The sequence below is a fragment of the Notolepis coatsorum genome, assembly GCF_963971535.1.
Source record: "Notolepis coatsorum genome assembly, chromosome: 16".
Classification (NCBI taxonomy): Eukaryota; Metazoa; Chordata; class Actinopteri; order Aulopiformes; family Paralepididae; genus Notolepis; species Notolepis coatsorum.
The window spans coordinates 42,489,719-42,508,052 of NC_140180.1; the positions used below are offsets into that span (position 1 = coordinate 42,489,719).

The window sequence follows — 18,334 nt, forward strand, 5'->3', positions numbered from 1 at the left end:
AGAACCATATTTCAGGATTAAGTCATGGGTCAGAGCCTTTGATCTGTGTTCTGGTGACGTGATGGGAGGAGTGGATGACTAGGAAGACGAGTGTGGGCTGTTGGCAGAGCAGAGATGGAAAGAGTGAGAGAGAGAGAGAGGGAGTTGGGATGATGTGAGTGAGTGTGAGAGGAAAGGGTTGGCCGTGGATTACATTTATGACACAAACGGTTTACTTATGTGATGTGTATGGTGTGTGTGTGTCTGTGTCTGTTCTGGTGCCAGCCAGGTGTGTGGTTATCTTCCCCCCACATCCTTATCTGAATCCTGTGGAGCAGGCTTGTGAGTGTGTGTGTATCTAGAGGGGCGAGTTGTCACTGAATCCCGTCACCCGAGTGGCTCTGGATCAGGCCTAACCTGACGGACCAGTTTGTGAGGCTGTGTTGAGGTGACGCGCTAATTGCAACCGAAAGGCCCTGTGTTGTTCCAGAAACAGCAATGTGGCTCCTCCCTTGTTGTACCCACTCAGTCAAATATGCTAGTGTTAACGTTCCTGTACATTTAGCCCCGAATCGCCCCTTAAAATAGCTGGGCTGGGGACGGACATGCTAGCATGCCAGCAGTATCAAAGTGTCCATTTTGTTTTTCCTCTGGTGTGGTCGCACCGAGCTCGCTGTAATGGTCAACCTTTGTTATATTGGATTTTTCAGTCAATAAGTAGCTTCCTGAGCTGGCATATCATGCAGTAGAAGGCTAACGGCTCTAGAATAAGTCCTTAAACCGAGTGCTGTTGTTAGGAGCTTGCTAGCTGGGCAAAAACTTTACATGCAATTCGGTGAGTTTAAAATGTGTATCACCTACGGCCAGTTGTTGTGGTAGAAAGTAGAATAGTACTCCGAATTCTACAAAAGTAAACGTATACAAATATTTCATATTGAGTGCACTTCGAAGTACATGTAGGTGGTGCTCCAGGTCAGTGACGTGCACAGATGGGGCTGAAGGGGGGCTTGAGCCCCTGCCCTTTTGCCCCAAGTGCCTATCCAAAATTTTAAATAGTTTTTTTTTAATATATATATATTTTTTAACACTGGGTGTTGGTGGGTTAAGTGCCCTTTTTGTAGCTTGAGCCCCTGCCTCCCAAATGGTCGGTGCACACCCCTGCTCCAGGTGTTGTGGCTCGTATTACTTCTTCTAATTTGACAGGCTTGAACTTTGAAAGAATGCCGGTAATCAAACCTTTTTCTTTGTAAGGTTTTAGCAGGTTTCAGATTAATTTAGTGGATTTAAAAGTAGGATGTTCCCTTCAAAATTAAACTCAGAGATAATGTGCAATGTTCCCAAAATGGAAATACTCAAGTAAACTACAAGTGCCAATATAATACTTGAGTAAAAGCACTTTTAGTAATTTTTTTTTAAATAAAAGATACACCCATGTACTATTTCAAAGTAAGGAATGAAACGCTTTTGACATTTAGGTTTAGAGCTTAGTGGACCTTTCGAGGTCACCTCTGTGCCACGGTGCCATCGCGCTTCCTCAAACGAAATAATGATTAGAGAGGATATTGAAAGCGTTTGGACTGTTGCAGGTAAAGCAGAACACAGTGGGTTATTGGGGAACCGCTCGCACAGATGGTCTCGCTTTCAAAGCCGGAATAGGGAACTCAGAGATGCAAATAGGGTGTGATTCTTATCTGTTGTTTCTCTATTTGAAACATGATTGGCGACGACAAAGAGGAAGATGAGTACTTTATACTCATGTTAGGGGGTCAAACGCTCTGTCGTTATGTAATCGTATGGTTTGGTAGAACAAACAACCACTCAAATTGTAGCCAACCCCTGTGCACCAATCGGTTGATTGGTTGGAGAAATACCTGTCAAAATGGCGTCTGCGTTTTTCATTCAAATGGCTGCTCCCTGTAAATAGGAGCCGACAACAATGTTTTTGCATCAAAATGTTGCCCCAAGTCTCGACTACAACTGTGTGGAATCAGATTATTCTCTCCGTTTGGGACGTTTGAGTTTTTAACTATTCAAGTATTTGGAAATCATTGTGGCCAAAGCGCTCAAGTCGAGGCACGAACGTTCTCACGCTGCTATGTACCGTCCTCTCGGGGCTCACGCTGCTATAGATGTACTGTCCTCTCGGGGCTCACGCTGCTATAGATGTACTGTCCTCTCGGGGCTCACGCTATGTACTGTCCTCTCGGGGCTCACGCTGCTATAGATGTACTGTCCTCTCGGGGCTCACGCTGCTATAGATGTACTGTCCTCTCGGGCAGGGAACAAAATATGTACCAGCCAACCGCCAATGGCTGGTAAAAAATCTGCCTGGCTGGTAGTTTTTAAAATCTACCAGCCAAATGGCTGGTAAGTCAAAAAGTTAAGTTTGTTCCCTGAGAGCAGAGCTACACAGCAGTGCGCCTATTTTGCGAGCCGAAATAAGTCTGTGGTTTTTTCTTCTTCTCACAACGGGTCAAATGCATCTAACATGCATCGTCGCCATTCCTTTATGCCCACATCGCCCGAAATGAACGCTATGTTAGCGTAAGCTAACAAGCTAATCCTGATCAGCGGCAGAGCCATAGAGAACAGCAGACAGTGTGGACTGGGGAAAGGGAAATGGGGGGGGGGGCACTCTCCCTTTCTCTGTGTGTGTGCGTGCGTTTGGAAAGACGATGAAGTCACTAGTCAGGACTCAGGAGAGGAGTATATTGTAGTAAACTGAGGATTACTGAGGATGCACAGATAATGTTGATATTCAAATATAAAAAGGTTTCGAGAGGAGTGGAAGTTTGAAGACAGACTAGACTACAATATGATGCGGGGGTGGTGAGTTGAAACAGTGTGTGTGTCCCCGACCCCACTTCTATGTTTCAATAAATTATTTGCATTTAAAACTATTAACGCTGACTCATTCCTTCAGTCCACTCAAAATTATGCTAATATTCCTTATGTTGTTTATGATATTAATTGAAAATAGCATATGAGAGTATTATATAGTAATAATAACACATGGTGATATACTAAAAAGCTATTTTTTTTATTTTTGGCTGGTAAAAAATCTGCCTGGCTGGTAGTTTTTAAAATCTACCAGTCAAATGGCTGGTAAGTCAAAAAGTTAATTTTGTTCCCTGCTCTCGGGGCTCACGCTGCTATGTACGTCCTCTCGGGGCTCACGCTGCTATGTACTGTCCTCTCGGGGCTCACGCTGCTATGTACTGTCCTCTCGGGGCTCACGCTGCTATGTACTGTCCTCTCGGGGCTCACGCTGCTATGTACTGTCCTCTCGGGGCTCACGCTGCTATAGATGTACTGTCCTCTCGGGGCTCACGCTGCTATGTACTGTCCTCTCGGGGCTCACGCTCAGGGACCGAAACTAGAGAGCGCCGCCCGCCATTTGCGGGCAGTTTTTACGTTTGGCGCCTCCCACTTAGAGGACTGACCGCCGTGTGGCGGCCAATCAAATGGTCACGTGAAAACCGAAAATCATGATCCAATTCTGAACGGAGTTCTCACTCGCTGTCTGAGCACAGACACGCAGCGCATTGCTGCTCCTAAACCTCCCCTACCTGTTTCTGTATGCTGCATGTAAACACACAGTCACCGTGACTGACATTAGTCTAGTCAGAGAGACCTCCGTGAGCTGATGTTAGCTACTGTTACAAAATGACCCAGTCAACTATTCACTTTTAGTTTAATACATGAGGCATTGTGTAACGTTATCCAGCTGGCTAGCTACTGATAGCTCCCGACATAAACAACTGCAAGTGTCCAGTTACATCGCATGAGGGCTGCAGCGCTGCTGACTAGGGTCCAGGTGCAGGGCAGGAGAATCCTTTCATGCTGAATGTAAGAGTTTAGGGTCCAGCTGTAGCGCCGGAGAATCCTTGCTGGAGCTGGAGGCCACTCGAGTATACACACAGACAGTGGAGCTGTTTGCAGACAGCGAGGTGGCGATGTCTCGCAGATAATACAACTACAAGTATGATTATATAATATATATATTTTATTAAATGTATTTTTTTATATAAAATAATAATAATTATTTTTTTTATCAAAAAAAAAGTTGGCAGGTAAGAAATCTGCTTGGCGGGTAGATTCTTCCCATCTACCCGCCACTGGCCGGTGAGTCAAAAAGTTAATTTCGCTCCCTGCTCACGCTGCTATGTACTGTCCTCTCAGGGCTCACACTGCTATGTACTGTCCTCTCGGGGCTCGCGCTGCTATGTACTGTCCTCTCGGGGCTCACGCTGCTATGTACTGTCCTCTCGGGGCTCACGCTGCTATGTACTGTCCTCTCGGGGCTCGCGCTGCTATGTACTGTCCTCTCGGGGCTCACGCTGCTATGTACTGTCCTCTCGGGGCTCACGCTGCTATGTACTGTCCTCTCGGGGCTCACGCTGCTATGTACTGTCCTCTCGGGGCTCACGCTGCTATGTACTGTCCTCTCGGGGCTCGCGCTGCTATGTACTGTCCTCTCGGGGCTCACGCTGCTATGTACCGTCCTCTCGGGGCTCACGCTGCTATGTACTGTCCTCTCGGGGGCTCAAAACACGTCCATGATCGATTTTAGCCGGGTCAAGTGATTACAGGAAGTTGTGGTAACAAAATGATTATTTCTTTATTTTGCCTCTAAAAACTAACATTTAAATGTTCTTTATATTGTAGTCCATCTCACAGAGGTTAAATATTCACTTTGAATAAATATTGGCTTTACCACTGATTAAAAAAAGAAAAAAAAAAAAGGTTTTCGGTGACGGCAGAAACACATTTGACCTTCCTAGTCATGTAGACTTCATACGCTTCATAGCAGACAGAATGTTCTGAGAACGGATGTTCTCAACCCTTTTGGTTTGTGACCCCTAAAAAGAGAAGGATATTGTTCTGACCTCCCCTACATAGTCAAGTATAGACAGAATGGTGAACTTGACTTGACACATAATTATATACAGTATGCCTATATTAATATATCTTTTATTTATTATTATTATTATTATTATTTTTTAAACTTGATTAATGATTGGAGTAGGGCTTTAGACTTCACATATTATATTATTATATCTATCAAATGGTAAATTGACTGCATTTATATAGCGCTTTTATCCAAAGCGATTTACAAGTTACACCGGTTCCTGACAGGGAGAGACGCGAGCGAGCGTGATTGCGAAAATGATAAAAATGTATTCGTTTCAATCAGACTATCCTGACCTACCGCGAGCGACAGCGAACTGAGCGGCGATGTCGCTCCCCCCTCAAATATTCGCTCGCTGTTTCTCTAGTTGAGCGATTACGCGGCCGAGTCCCGCCCCTAAACACTTTTTATTGGTCGAGAATCGCAGGCTGCTTTGCTCCTGTGCTTCCAGGTAAATACACACACACAGACACACTCGGACAAGCGCCGCGTCATATCAGGACAGTGTCGCGCGTAGAGCTGCCGCGATTACCTCATTACCGCGGTATCGCGGTTACATCACGCCCACCGCAAGAGTAGGCTGAATACCGCATCACCGCTGTTTTTTTATAATAATAATAAAGTACCCTCCTCTCGTTGGGCTTGCGGCTCTGCAGATATACCCTACTCCTCTATCGAGGTTCCAAGCGACCCTATTGGGTACCAGAAAAGTCACGTGAAACATTGCAGACCACTGATTGGTCAGAAGAGAGACGCGTCACACGTTGGAGCGTCCTGCAGTGTGTTACCACCAATCGGCAAGCGCGTATTCGTTTTTTACGTCCTGAATGTCACCAATTGATCAGAGCTCATCACAACACGGCTAATAACGTTAGCTTTAGCTCCCCGCCGGAGTGGACTACCATCGCTCCTCAGGAGTACTAAACGAGACATAATGATTTTACTGTCTGCAACGAATGTTATAATAAAAGCCCTTCGTTCTATACACTTGTCTGATTGAAAACTTTATTAACAGACCGCAGAATGGGACAACTCGGCACGCTCTGAGCAAAGAAAGGAACTGAGATATGAATTGAGTATTGCTTGCCTTGCTATGGTCCGGTAAATACGCTGATGTTATTGAACGTGTAACTATATAACGTTAATGCCACAAAACTAATGCCTTTATTATAAAGTAGTAACTTTATAATAATAATAAGAAGAAAGGGTCGGGGGGGGTAACCACCCCTGCCCGCGACACCGAGTGAACGGCGCACGACCAGAGGGGAAACTTCGAATCCGTGTTTCACTTTCAATAACGAATGCGTGCTTGCCGAATCCCAAACAATATTCATGCTGCAAAGTCATCCTCTAAAGATAGACATTTAGACTAGAGGCAGGCTATATGCTATAAAGAGTAGACTACTAAAAAAAATGCATTCAAACTTTTTTTTTTATTTTTTTTGTGTGCGTGCAGTAATAACCGCGGCGGTAGGAAATATTTCGCAAATTTGTGTGGTAAGGAAAACATCAATACCGCGGCAGCTCTAGTCGCGCGCGATTTCGTCTCCAGTTCGCTCGCTCGCTGCCTGTCAGGAACCGGTGTTATGCCTCACCTTCACCCGTTCACTCACACACACACACCGACGCACTGCTGGGAGGAGTGGAACCTTTCGATTACCAGACAACCGCTCTACCTCCTGAGCCACTGTCGCCCCTATCAACGATTATAAACATGATAATGTGTTTGTATATCTTCTTAGCATTCCCCCCAAAAAAATCATCTTGCAACTCCCTTGGGGGTCCCGGCCCCTACTGTATGTTGAGAATCACTGCTCTATTCTACTCTGATTTTATATATAATATTATATATATATTCTGTTGATGTTTACATTCAGGATCCTGAGAACTCTCTCCCTCATCAACTTCACACCTCCAGTTGTTGCATGTTGTCATTGCGTCAGGCTTCACAGCATTGCCTGTTTTGCACGACAATGGGGTGGGCAGTTTGCATGTACTCTCCCAGTCAAATACCAGAGTCCACATGCATCAAAACAGCAGGAGAGGGAGAGGGACAGACAGACGGACAGACAGACAGACAGACAGACAGACAGACAGACAGACAGACAGACAGACAGACAGACAGACAGACAGACAGACAGACAGACAGACAGACAGACAGACAGACAGACAGACAGACAACTCAGCAGGCCAACTTGTAACACACACACTGGGATGTATCAGTAAATGTGTGTGTAGTGGTGCGTTGGTCATGGGACGGGGTTGCACGCCGTTCCACCAGGTCTGACACAAGAATGCACTGCACTCGACTCGTGTGCCAACCCGCCAAGTACCCACCTGGCTACTTTGCATAACAATAGCTCAGGTCGTCAGGTGTGTTCAAATACGTCCTCGGATACATTCACACACAACTTGTTAATCAAAATGTGTTACATTCCATTCCTAGAGGCAGTTCGGCTTTATTCTGTGCGCACGCGAGGGAAATGAAATCACCAACGCACCACTGTGTGTGTGTGTGTGTGGAATGTGGTATTCAGTACCATCACTGTCAGAGATGTCTTCAGTCTACCTAAACCTTAAACCTTAAAGGAACACTCCAACATTTTGGGACATTTGCTTATTTGCCATCTACCCTGGAGTTAGACAAGAATGCATTGCATGCAGTAGGAGTAGGAAGATGTTGGGAACTAGGCTAATGGAGGAACTTACTTCCAGTGACTGACGCTAAGCTAGGCACGGTGCACGTCTTCCTACTCCTACTGCATGCACAGAGAAGAACTGTTTAGGTCTACATTTCAGAATACAATGGGACTTAGCTGTATATTTAGGTTATTGTATTATATGAATGTTTATATGTTTATTTGTATAACCTTACATTGAAACGGCATTAGGAATATTGATTGGATTTAGATAAAGTCATGGAACCGTCTTATTTGTCATAATAGGACATTCTAGAACATTTGTGATGTCACAGTATGATGTCATAATCAAACATTCTAGAACATTTGTGATGTCACAGTATGATGTCATAATCAAACATTCTAGAACATTTGTGTATCTATATATATTCAACAATTATCTCAGAAAAAGAAGGTGAAGAAGGAGAAGAAGGAGAAGAAGAGCCCATAAAAAGAATTGCGGAGGGCAGTAATACGCCACGATGCGTCTACACTGCCGGAAATTCAAATAAGAAGAAGAAGAAGTGTTCATTGTGCGTCTTGAAACGGTGCTGAGCACTACTGAACAGATAGACTAAACAACATAGATGAAGCCTGCATTTCTAGACCAGGGTGCCTTGCCTACCGTTTTGCTGTGGAAAGAGCCGGCAAGTTGATTTACGGCTCTCTCCAGTCTACCTGGTACTGTGTCCTCTCTCCAGTCTACCTGGTACTGTGTCCTCTCTCCAGTCTACCTGGTACTGTGTCCTCTCTCCAGTCTACCTGGTACTGTCCTCTCTCTCCAGTCTACCTGGTACTGTGTCCTCTCTCCAGTCCACCTGGTACTGTGTCCTCTCTCCAGTCTATCTGGTACTCTGTCCTCTCTCCAGTCTACCTGGTACTGTGTCCTCTCTCCAGTCTACCTGGTACTGTGTCCTCTCTCCAGTCTACCTGGTACTGTGTCCTCTCTCCAGTCTACCTGGTACTGTGTCCTCTCTCCAGTCTACCTGGTACTGTGTCCTCTCTCCAGTCTATCTGGTACTGTGTCCTCTCTCCAGTCTACCTGGTACTGTGTCCTCTCTCCAGTCTACCTGGTACTGTGTCCCCTCTCCAGTCTATCTGGTACTCTGTCCTCTCTCCAGTCTACCTGGTACTGTGTCCTCTCTCTCCAGTCTACCTGGTACTGTGTCCTCTCTCTCCAGTCTACCTGGTACTCTGTCTGTCCTCTCTCCAGTCTACCTGGTACTGTGTCCTCTCTCTCCAGTCTACCTGGTACTGTGTCCTCTCTCTCCAGTCTACCTGGTACTGTGTCCTCTCTCCAGTCTACCTGGTACTGTGTCCTCTCTCCAGTCCACCTGGTACTGTGTCCTCTCTCCAGTCTACCTGGTACTGTGTCCTCTCTCCAGTCCACCTGGTACTGTGTCCTCTCTCCAGTCTACCTGGTACTGTGTCCTCTCTCCAGTCTACCTGGTACTGTGTCCTCTCTCCAGTCTACCTGGTACTGTGTCCTCTCTCCAGTCTATCTGGTACTGTGTCCTCTCTCCAGTCTACCTGGTACTGTGTCCTCTCTCCAGTCTCAGAGTAACGGGAAACATGTTGTATATGTGTCAGTTGAAGATGTTGATAATTGTGCAGTCACAGCAAATCTCCCAGACAGTTCTCAGTCGTCCCAAGAGGCCCTCGTGGTTTTGCTGAGCAGGGTGCTGTTGGCAACACAGTCTGTTGTTGATCTATACAGGATAGAAGTCTGCTAGATCACTTTACGGCCTCATAAATGCAATATGTGCGCATGTAACATAATCATTTGTTAATACCCCTCTTGGCTTAATCATTCATCATAGAGCGTAGAAGGTTATGTTTAAGCCTCTGGTCTTTTAATTAGCTAGTTAAAGTTTAGCTATAAGTGAGGGTGTAGCCTTGGAGTCCAGTGTCCCACCCGCACCCCCCCTCCCCCAGCCCTGTGTCCCACCCGCACCCCCCCCTCCCCCAGCCCCGTGTCCCACCCGCACCCCCCCTCCCCCAGCCCCGTGTCCCACCCTCTCCCCCTCCCCCAGCCCCGTGTCCCACCCGCACCCCCCCTCCCCCAGCCCTGTGTCCCACCCACACCCGCCCTCCCCCAGCCCCGTGTCTCAAGGCCCCAGACACCTGGAATGCCATCGGGGGGTTTTTAGGGTTCAACCTAACAATGGAGACTTGTACTGAGAGACAGTTAAGCCTTTATCCAAACGGATCCTGCTACTAAGGCGTACTATTATAGGGGGCATCCCTGACACATCGCCATATCGGTGCTCTCTTTGTTGCCGAGTTGTTCTCCTTTTCTGTGGCCTAAGTATTCTGTGATGCACCCGAGTGTCCCTTATTATGTGATCAATGCAGGCTTTGTAGTGTCGCATTTGCACGGCGGTCGTTTCAACCGCATTCCGCCAGCGTGCGGTTTTGCATTTTGCAGGTATTTGTGTGCGAGAATGTATATCAATTTGATGTTGTCCTCTGATGAATCTGGAAGCACACCCATGATCAAACGAAGCCTAGTCTGCTGAGCCCATGCGTTGTGTGAAGGTTTACCTGTTATTGTGCTGCCATCTCCTGGCAGTTAACTGATACTGTACAGGAACACTTTCTCATTTTCAAACAAAGGACAGTATTGCATTAAATGTTTTATGTCATACCTACCTAGTATAATGATCCACATGTTGATGTCATACATAGAGCTGAGCTGAACAGGTGGTAGACTGTTGCAGCATGTAACTTATTTAACCGGGCGCTTCACTTCTGTGTTTCTACCAAGAAAAAATGAATGGAAATTAGTAATTACTTCCACTGGGCTACTGGAAGCAGGGCAATAACACGTCCTGATGGAAAAGAACGCCCTACCCAAAGCTGTAAAGGAATGTGAATCACTACCCACCTTCAAAAACACTCTCAAAGAACACCTACGGGAGACTGCAATTCGAAACTGGCCCCTACAAATGTCTTAACCCAGTTGTACAGTAAATTACCAAGTATGGCTTTGTCAGTATTCCAATGTACAGTGTACAGTGTCCCCACCCCCTACCCCAACCCCCCCCCCCCCTCCAATGTACAGCCCCCACCTACCAACCCCACCCCACCCACCCAACCTCCTCCAATGTACAGTTTCTACGTCAAATGTATATACACTCTTTTTCTGGACACTTTTTGTATCACAAACAGTACTGTATTTGCAAATCTGATATGTCATAAATGTATAGATGTAGCAGTACTGTCTATCTGTATGTCATGTATGTCATATATGTTATGATGAATTGAAAATGGGGGACCCTGATGTAAACAAGATGAAAGTCTTTCTCTGGTCTGCATCCCCTTAACAATTGTATGTATTGAGCTGTACTGTACTGTACCCATTCTGCAATCTGTTAATAAAGTTTTCAATCAATCAATCAATCAATCAAAGAACAAGATGGTTTATTGTGCAAGGCTCTGTGACTCACTCACTCAGGCCTTGATGTTAGCTTACAGCTATCTGGGTAGGCTACTTCTAAAGGCTTGTCAGGTACACAAGGTTCCTCAATAGCACTCATGTGGCTTTCGCAATTTCCTCTTTTGCTGCACTCCAACTTGTATTAGCCAATGAGAACGCACTGCTTATTTTTATTTGCCAATGAGAACGCCATTGAGAATTACACTGGAAATGTAATCGCAAGGCTGGAATCTCCAGAATGATGGGGGGGGGGGGGGGGGCACTTTGACTTGCAATTCGTGATTCTGTAAACATTAATTTGATATAAACCCTGGTCATAAGCATAACCTCTCAGGAGGAGTGGGTGAAATCAAACAGCTGCTGCCTGACTTCTGTGGAGCGCTGTTGAAATGAGTTCCTCCTTCCACATTGTTGGCTTCAACATTAGAGGAAAGTGGATACAAATCTACAATAATTTACAAGGCAAACAACCACCGTCAGTGAACATGTAATATATATGTACAGTATTAGGGTGGTCCTTAAAATTGAAAGTCGGAAAGTCTAAGCTCTAAGAATTCATTCTATTAATCGAGAAAACTCTCCTGGTGAATTCTTTCCTCAATCTGACAACATTTACCCCTCCCTCACCGACCTTGAAATTTCACCCTGAGGATCCCAGAGAGACACTTTTTATCTGGGAATAAATAGAGCTTAGGCCTATATGGATTTTAAAATGAGAATGAAAATAAAATGAAAATGAATAAAAACAACAATCCTTGAAAACAAGTGCCATTTATTCCCAAAATGTTAGCTTATAACACACAATAACATACAGTGCTTTATTCAGATTCAGATTCAGATACCGTTTAATGCCATCTTTGCAATGAATACAAATAGGAACTTAGTGTGGCATTAAAAGTGCGACAGTGTGTACATTGTTTTTTCAGTGCAGACAAGAGAAAACAGTGAATAATGAATAACAACAACATAAGACAAATCAGTGCAATGGAGTTTTATAAATGGTTACCTCATTACACAATTAAATTTATTCAACTATAACAAAAACCCTAACCCTTTCACCGCCGCACCACCAACCGGTTAACCCTTTCACTGCGACAATACACAGAAGGTTAACCCTTTCACTGCCACACGACAGCCGGTTAACCTTCTGTCGTGTGGCATTGAAAGGGTTAAATATATAGTCAGAGTTAGTGCTCCTGCTGGGCTGCCACACCAGCAGCCACGCTCTTCTTCCTGGTGTCCAGGAACTTCGCGCAATGACGAGAGACAACTTGGAGGAGAAATTGCAGTCGCTTCTCACCCTGAGTTAGCTTTCGGTTGTATTCCTGGATGAGGGCAACTTCTCGCTCCGCGTAGTCGTCGATGACCGCTATCCCGCTATCACAAAGGCCGTCGCTGTCCGGAACTCTTCCCGCTCCAGCCAGGTCGCGGGATCGCAGTTGAGGAAGCCATCTTCCAGGCACACCTTCTGGAAGAACCGCAGAATGTTGGTCGATGCCATGTCTTGCAGTTGGAGTCCAGAGGCGGCTTTTGGCTTTGGGCGCTTCGCTGGAGATTCATCTCCCACCGTGGTGTGAAGTGAGGTGAGGATTTCCCTCTTCTCCTCCACCGTGACCAGGGGGTCAAAGACTGCCAGACCGACAAGCTCCTCCGAGAGGTACCACAGGAGCTGCCTTGCCCACGTCCCAGTTGACTTTGTCCGTGTAGGTCATCAAATCCTTCAGCAGTTGCAGGTCGTGTCGAGGGGCAGCTGCGGCCTCCGGAGTCACTGTCCAGGTTTTCGCGACTGACGAAGACGGCAATTTTCTGCAGGCCCTTCTCCTCCCTCGCTGTGAGCTTGAATTGGCTCCGGAACATCCACACCTTAAGTGCGTAGATGGCTTTGGACATCCACCTTGCGTGGTGCATGGGTCCGGGGGCTAGGAACCTTACTCCTTACTCGTGGGGGGACCTTCCAGCAGCTCCCGGTAGTCGTCCCAAAAGCCCTTGTGGTTGATGAGGGTGCTCTGGAGGACGCACATGGGGGTGGGAATCACCGGACTCTAAGGTCGCTTTCACACAGGGGCTGTTTGGTCCGGACTATCGGACCAGAATTCGATAGTCCGGTTTTTCGGGTTTGTGTGAATGCGCGTCGAACTCGGTCCGCGGACCAAACACGCAAACTCTGGTCCGCCTGAAAACGTAGGTCTCGGTTCGCTTCATCGGACCAAACGTGGACCAAACGTAGGAAGTCACCTGATAAACCATCTTGGGTATATTATTACCGCGGCGCGGCATTCACTGCAAAACAAGCACACTGCATCTATCTATCTATCTATCTATCTATCTATCTATCTATCTATCTATCTATCTATCTATCTATCTATCTATCTATCTATCTATCTATCTATCTATCTATCTATCTATCTATCTATCTATCTATCTATCTATCTATCTACTGTGCATCTTGGGGTAGAAGGAAGAAAAAAACACAGCTGTCATTATTATTAATATTATTACCGCGGCGCGGCATTCACTGCAAAACAAGCACACTGCATCTATCTATCTTATCTATCCTATCTATCCTATCTATCTATCTATCTATCTATCTATCTATCTATCTATCTATCTATCTATCTATCTATCTATCTATCTATCTATCTATCTATCTATCTATCTATCTACTGTGCATCTTGGGGTAGAAGGAAGAAAAAAAACACAGCTGTTATTATTATTAATATTATTACTGCGGCGCGGCATTCACTGCAAAACAAGCACACTGTGTAAACATGTCTCGTGGACAGACTTGGGGGGCAGAAGACCAAATAAAACAGCTGCTTGTGGGGAATGTGGGCACTCACAAAAACAACGAGGTGTACAAGTTGTTTAGTGAGAGGATGGCGGTAATGGGAATTATAATCGAACGATGGATCAATGCCACGTCTCTGCTACTATCACGCTTCACGCAGTTTGTGTTGACGCGCATTTCACTTCCTGAAAGGGAGGGATTTCAACTCTCCATTGTGTCCAATAGACGAGCGCCCTTTTCGACCGCGTGACATTGTTCAGAAAGTTCGGTGCGCTTGACAAATTGCTATGTGAATGCAGACGAACCAAATGAAGAATGCAACAATGTTGCAACTTCACCACCAGAACCGCACCGAGTCCACCAAAACTATATGTGAAAGCACCCTAACTGGCTCCGGTCGGTGAACTGCCAGTGATCCTGGAAGCGCTTGAACAGGTCACGTTCGGACCTGACATGGGGCCCATGACCGTCTTGAAAGCCTCAGCGAGGAGCAGCTCAAGGACATGATGGCGGCACGCGAAGTACAGGAGATCTTTCTTGAGCTGCTGGTCGATCAGGACACAAGCCCCGGTGTTCCGGCCAGTGTTGGACATATTAAAATCAAATCTGTAAGCGGCACACCGCAAGTCCCAACAATGACATCAGCAGCGCAAGTTACTGCAACTGAGGCTAAACTTAAAGGTTGATGAGGGAGGGGTAAATGTTGTTGGAATTTTAATAAAATAAAAGACTTGAAAATGTACCCCTCACGAAGGATAATAATAATAATTATATTAATTGATTAATATTATATTATAACATTATTATCAATTGAGGCACTGGTGGAGTGTTTTTGCGAGTACATTAACATGCACAAAAACAGGCGGACACACACTTTCTATCTTTATTATAATTTTATTATTGCCTATATTTATGTCTTTCTACTATTACCCTGCCCATACCTGTACCTCCTCTCTCCCATGCTGCTATGACGCCAAGATAAAGGAATATATCATCTTATCTTATCTTATCTCACACACACACACACACACACACACACACACACACACACACACACACACACACACACACAGTTCCTTTACGTTACCTTGTCTAATGTCTCTGTCCTCTGTCCTCTGTCCAGCTGGACGACCCATCTGTGTTCCCAGCGGTGATCGTGGAGCAGGTCCACGCGGCCGACCTGATGCAGGTCTACTCTGGCCTGGAGTCGGACGAGGCGGCCAATGGCATCATGGTGGACACCACCCTTCATGTGGTGGAGGAGCCCATACTGGTGGAGGGTGTGAACCTCTCAGGTACGCTAATGCGCTAAAGCTAATGTGTAGAAGGCTATATCATTTATCATAATAATCACTCTGTTTAAGAACACTGTAATAATAATAATAATTATACATTCTATTCATATAGTGCTTTTCACAGTGCTCAAAGATGCTTTACAGTGTGGGTTCAAAATAATATCGGTTAAAAACAGCAAAAAAAACAAACGGTCAAAAGCAAGAGTGACGAGGTGGGTTTTGAGGCCTGTTTTAAAAAACAGTGAAATACAGTGACGGAGTAATAATCATAATAATCATAATAAACAATATAAGGAGCATAGAGATAGCATTGATGACGTCCGAGGATCACAAGGAAACGTGACAAACGCACTACTCCTTGAGGCAGTGCAGGACGGGGAGGCAGGGCACACTCTCACTCATATTATAAACACATACGAACACGCAAACAGAGAGTGATTCCGCCCGTCCCAGACTAAACCTTTGGTTGGGAACGATGGTACGCTGCTTTGGTGTCGCTCAGTGTAACAGGGTCACGGATTGCCCGTTATGTGCCGATCCACACCGTCCTGGGCTCAGGAGAAGTTCTGGCAGGCAGTGGAAGGTGTGGCTGGTGCTATATGGAAGCTACGAGGCAAAAATAAATACAGAAAAGAACGTAAACATTATGTCAAACTAAAAAAAGAAAACGAGTACAGCCCCGTCTGGACTGGAGATCGATTAGAACATAAATGAACATGTGGGGAGACTTTAATTTCATGGCATGAGAACAAAAGCCTTTTTATGTGTCATCTGGGACAACAATGGGCTGAAGGAACAATATAGCACCTTGAAGTGTAGTCCCTGGACTGAAAGGTTCAATGTAAGTTCGGTCAAAACGGCGCTCAGGACAGACTCCAAACAGATAGAAGACTAGATATAATAATAAATAATATGAATAATATATAGATATAATAATAATAATAATAATACATAATCTCTATACATGTGTGTAAATATGGGCCAGCAGTTAAACTGAAAGTGATTAATTGAAATGCTACGTGTTGGTTGGCCATTGGCTGGTGCAGGATGTCCTGTTGCCCAGTATGACAGCAGAACGCTCTGACAAGGCTGATGAGCAACACGTGACCTCTTTCCCATCACACCATCTTGACAAATAAGACACGTGAAAGACGACCAAGTGTGTGGACTTACTCAGCATCAGGGGCTAGATGCATGTACACACACACACACACACACACACACACACACACACACACACACACACACACACACACACACACACACACACACACACACACACACACACACACACACACACACACACACACACACACACACACACACACACACACACACACACACACACACACACACACACACACACACACACACACACACACACACAGCTACAGTTAATCCAAGCCCTAATAAATCATATTTAAAATGTCAGATTTGTATTCAGAATGAGATTTGGTGAACATCACTTGTATTTAGGATGAACATAGCGCTATTACTGGCCTTGTAATGTGCAGGCCTGCCTGCTATTATCTCATTGTGATGGCTATGTATTTGTTTTTGATTGGTGTTTTTAATCGGCCAATAGAAACAACAGTCTCGGGCACAGATGACAGCATGGAGGCCAATGAGGCTGCAGCAGCTATTCTCAACATGGAGTCTCCAAACAACATTCTGGATGAGAAGCGCATGAGTAAGTCGACTTGATTTGTTGTACTGTATATTGATTAGATTCGACCACTCTGTCACTGTTTGTTTGTCAAGGAGGCTGAGGAACGACGCCATTTTGATCTCACTACTGTGTCGGGGGCAGGTGATGATGACGGATCATTGATGGCTATGGTTACATTTCAAAATCTCCTTTTTGTATGTTCAGTTCACACGTACGGCACACTGCTGGAGTCAGACCTGACCTACATCCCTCTGAGGCTTGACCAGATAGCCAACGGCGGCATCGACGGGTCCCTGGACGATGACACCTCATCCATGGACGAGGTCCCCCAACGGACTCTCTCCAAACCGCAGAGAAAAACCAAAGGTAACGCAGTTATCCCCCACGCCAGCGGGGGGCACTGTTAGCACATAGGAATTAATCTCCAATGCAGATAACATGGTATAAAGGTATATATATTTTTAATTCAGCGGTTGAATGTGATGCAGGTAATTGGCTGTTACGATGGTGACCTTTTGACACTAAAATGCATCCACCCCTCTATTCCCACCCTAGTGCGCAAGCCGCGGACGGTGCGCCCCTGCTCCCCGATCACCACTCCCACCCTGCCACTTAGGAAGAAGAACAAGGAGGGCAAAGGTAAGCCTCGCTAACGACCGCGCCACTCGGTAACCAGCCAATAGGAGGCAAGGTCTCTCCTTCCATTGTGTACCCTCTGTTTTTTTTTTCTTCTCGTGCGGAGTGTGTGCAAACAGCGCTCGACCCCTGCGTGACCCCTGCAGTCTGGTGGGCTTGAATTGGGCAGAGTTAATTGATGAGGTGCTCTCAACGTAGGGTGTTTCACAGGGAAATAGAACTGATTGCAAGCTGGAGGGCACACTGATGCACTACTGATAGAACCACGCTGTTTCTTTTTTTTTGTTCTTTTTTTCTCGGCGGCTCCCACTGCACTGAGTGAGGGGGGAGAGAGGGAGGATCAGGGGGGGGGGGGGGCATATACATCACCCTGTCACGGTGCTTGGGACTCAAGTGGATGCTGGAGGGGTTGCTGTTTTTAACCACTTCTGGCCAAAGCGTCACACAAACGAGTAATGTACTGCCAGGCCCTATTAATTCCCTGCCTTGGTACACACACACACACACACACACACACACACACACACACACACACACACACACACACACACACACACACATGTACGTATACACACACACACACACACACACACACACACACACACACACACACACACACACACACATGCACACATACACACATACACACACACACACATACACACACACACACACACACACACACACACACACTACACACACACACACACACACACACACACACACACACATGTACGTATGCACACACACTCACACACACTACACACACACACACACACACACACACACACACACACACACACACACACACACACACACACACACACACACATGTACGTATGCACACACACACACACACACACACACACACACACACACACACACACACATGTACGTATGCACACACACACACACACACACACACACACACACACACA

At 45.9% G+C, this 18,334-nt stretch overlaps 1 protein-coding gene across 2 annotated transcripts in view; it reads left to right on the forward strand.

Annotated features, from left to right (window-relative positions):
• elf1 (E74-like ETS transcription factor 1) overlaps window positions 1-18,334 on the forward strand; it is an 84,655-nt gene that overhangs the window by 58,297 nt on the left and 8,024 nt on the right. For both annotated transcript variants that reach the window (XM_084332306.1, XM_084332305.1), the window contains exons 3-6: window positions 14,920-15,091; window positions 16,677-16,781; window positions 16,965-17,126; window positions 17,316-17,399. In XM_084332306.1, the coding sequence (XP_084188432.1) occupies window positions 14,920-15,091; window positions 16,677-16,781; window positions 16,965-17,126; window positions 17,316-17,399 (523 nt within the window). The remainder of the gene's footprint in view (window positions 1-14,919; window positions 15,092-16,676; window positions 16,782-16,964; window positions 17,127-17,315; window positions 17,400-18,334) is intronic.